General features: G+C 49.1%; 1 protein-coding gene across 1 annotated transcript in view; it reads right to left on the bottom strand.

Annotated features, from left to right (window-relative positions):
• Positions 1–1,980, bottom strand: part of LOC116385499 (serine/threonine-protein phosphatase PP1-beta catalytic subunit) — a 19,736-nt gene that overhangs the window by 8,999 nt on the left and 8,757 nt on the right. The window contains exon 2 of the mRNA XM_031851010.1: positions 134–265. Coding sequence (XP_031706870.1) covers positions 134–265 — 132 coding nt within the window. The remainder of the gene's footprint in view (positions 1–133; positions 266–1,980) is intronic.

The raw sequence follows: 1,980 nt of genomic DNA, 5'->3' as shown, positions 1-1,980 counted from the left end.
CCAGGACGGTCGACTCGCGTCGTACCTCACAGTCCCGTTTGAGGCACGGAGATGGACGAAGGGGGGGGGGGGGGTGTGAGCGACAGTGAACCCTGCAGCAGAGGAGAACTAGATTGAACAGGAGCTCACTCACCACAGATTTTGAGCGGGGCCTCCAGCTCCAGGAGGATGGGCTGACTGAGGAAGATCTCCCGGGACTTGATGCAGAGGCCGCGCACCTCCGCCTCCGTCATCTGGACGATCTTCCCTGGACGACATCCTCGCACTGGTGGAGGGACGGAATACAGTTAATGGGTCACGGTACGCGTGTGTTTTAACAAAGTCATCCAGGCTGCCAGACAGTCGTAGCGCGTTTATTCCCTGAAATCTTCTTCTCGGGGACTCTGTTGATCATCAGAAGTGCACACATGAACTAAATACGGGAGGCCGGGTTTAGGCAACAGGCAGAGGACGGAAATAGCTAATGTGGGTATTGTTGATGTTGTTGGGAGTGTTTTGGAGACTTCCTGTTGGGTAACTGAGGCGAAGAGAAGGGAAAGTCACTGTGGACACATGACAGTACGTCTCTGATAGATGCACATAACACTGGTCATAAAGTCACTGCTACTGTGGATGTTTAATAATGATGTTACTCAGCATGAGCTTTAAAATCAAAATGAAAGCCTCACTACTGTTCCCCAATGTACTTTCATTTAGTGTGCTACATAAAGTGGAGGAGAGAAACATATATACAATAAATACAACATTACGCCCATTTCATCTTTCAAAAGATCAGGACAAATATATAAAAGGAGAAGAAGTGTGTGTGTGTGTCTCCTCCTCCTCCTCAGCCAAACACACCCTGCGGTCACACCTGAGGGCTGAACCACGAGGCCAGACCAGTGGGTTGCCATGGTAACTTATGCCGCACACCTAACCTGCAGCGGTTTATGTTCAGAGTTTGGGGCTGAAGTGTACTTCCATATGAAATGCGGTAAAATTATCTCAAACGATCAGGTTACCTTTCAGGATTATGTCTTTACACTGCTGGTATTACAGCCAATAGATAGATAGATAGATATACACACACACACACACACACACAACTAGTAATGTTCTGCCAGCATTCCTCTCTTGCTTTTTGTTGAAATCATTTTTTCATATTCTTGAGATGAACATCGGTCCATGATGAGCGACTGCCGCACCGAATGCCTCCTTTTATAGGAACGCACGGGGTTAACGGATCTGTTGAACAAACACCTTGGTGGTCCCGTTATCTGTGACTGGATCAGGCTTTGTGGCGTTAACGCTAAGAACGCCTCTGATCAGTAGGACCGGCGCTGTATGTAGAGCATGTGAAGGACTCCACAGGTTCAAATCCACAAAGACATCTTCATCGTGTTGAATACAAAAGCAGCTGAGAGCACAACACACAGGCTGTCCACTGAGACGTGTGTGTGTCGACTGTCGAGAGGTTGATTTCACCCCCCCCCCCCTTTCAGCTCTGTGATGACACGTTTGCAGGTCAGCTGACAGGCCCCACACACACACACACCTCACTTGCCAGGGAGGATCCCCTTTCATCATTTTTTTTTTTTCATCATTTTTTCACACACACATTGATCGAGTGACCTTGACGTGTCACTACGGGATTGTGGGGGGGCATCCCAGCATCCTTTACTCCGTCACTACTGCATTGCAGCTTCCCCAGTGTGAGAGAGAGAGAGAGAGAGAGAGAGAGAGAGAGAGAGAGAGAGAGAGCCAGCCCACATCCGATCACCATGGCAACCCAGCAAGACCAATTTCTAGCGTGAAAGGTGTCGGTGAGTGGAGCTGCTGGAGGGGGGGAGGGCTGATTTGCAGATCTCCAACAACCCACGCCCTGCATACTAACACAAAGTGCATCCCAGCAGTCTGGATTTCTCTCTGCAGGGATAACCACTCTCTCATATATACACACACACACACACACACACACACACACACACACACACACACACA

This window comes from Anarrhichthys ocellatus, unplaced genomic scaffold (genome assembly GCF_004355925.1).
Source record: "Anarrhichthys ocellatus isolate YVR2014 unplaced genomic scaffold, GSC_Weel_1.0 scaffold11, whole genome shotgun sequence".
Classification (NCBI taxonomy): domain Eukaryota; kingdom Metazoa; phylum Chordata; class Actinopteri; order Perciformes; family Anarhichadidae; genus Anarrhichthys; species Anarrhichthys ocellatus.
Note: the sequence above shows the minus strand (reverse complement) of the source record. Positions and strands in the feature narration are given on the sequence as shown.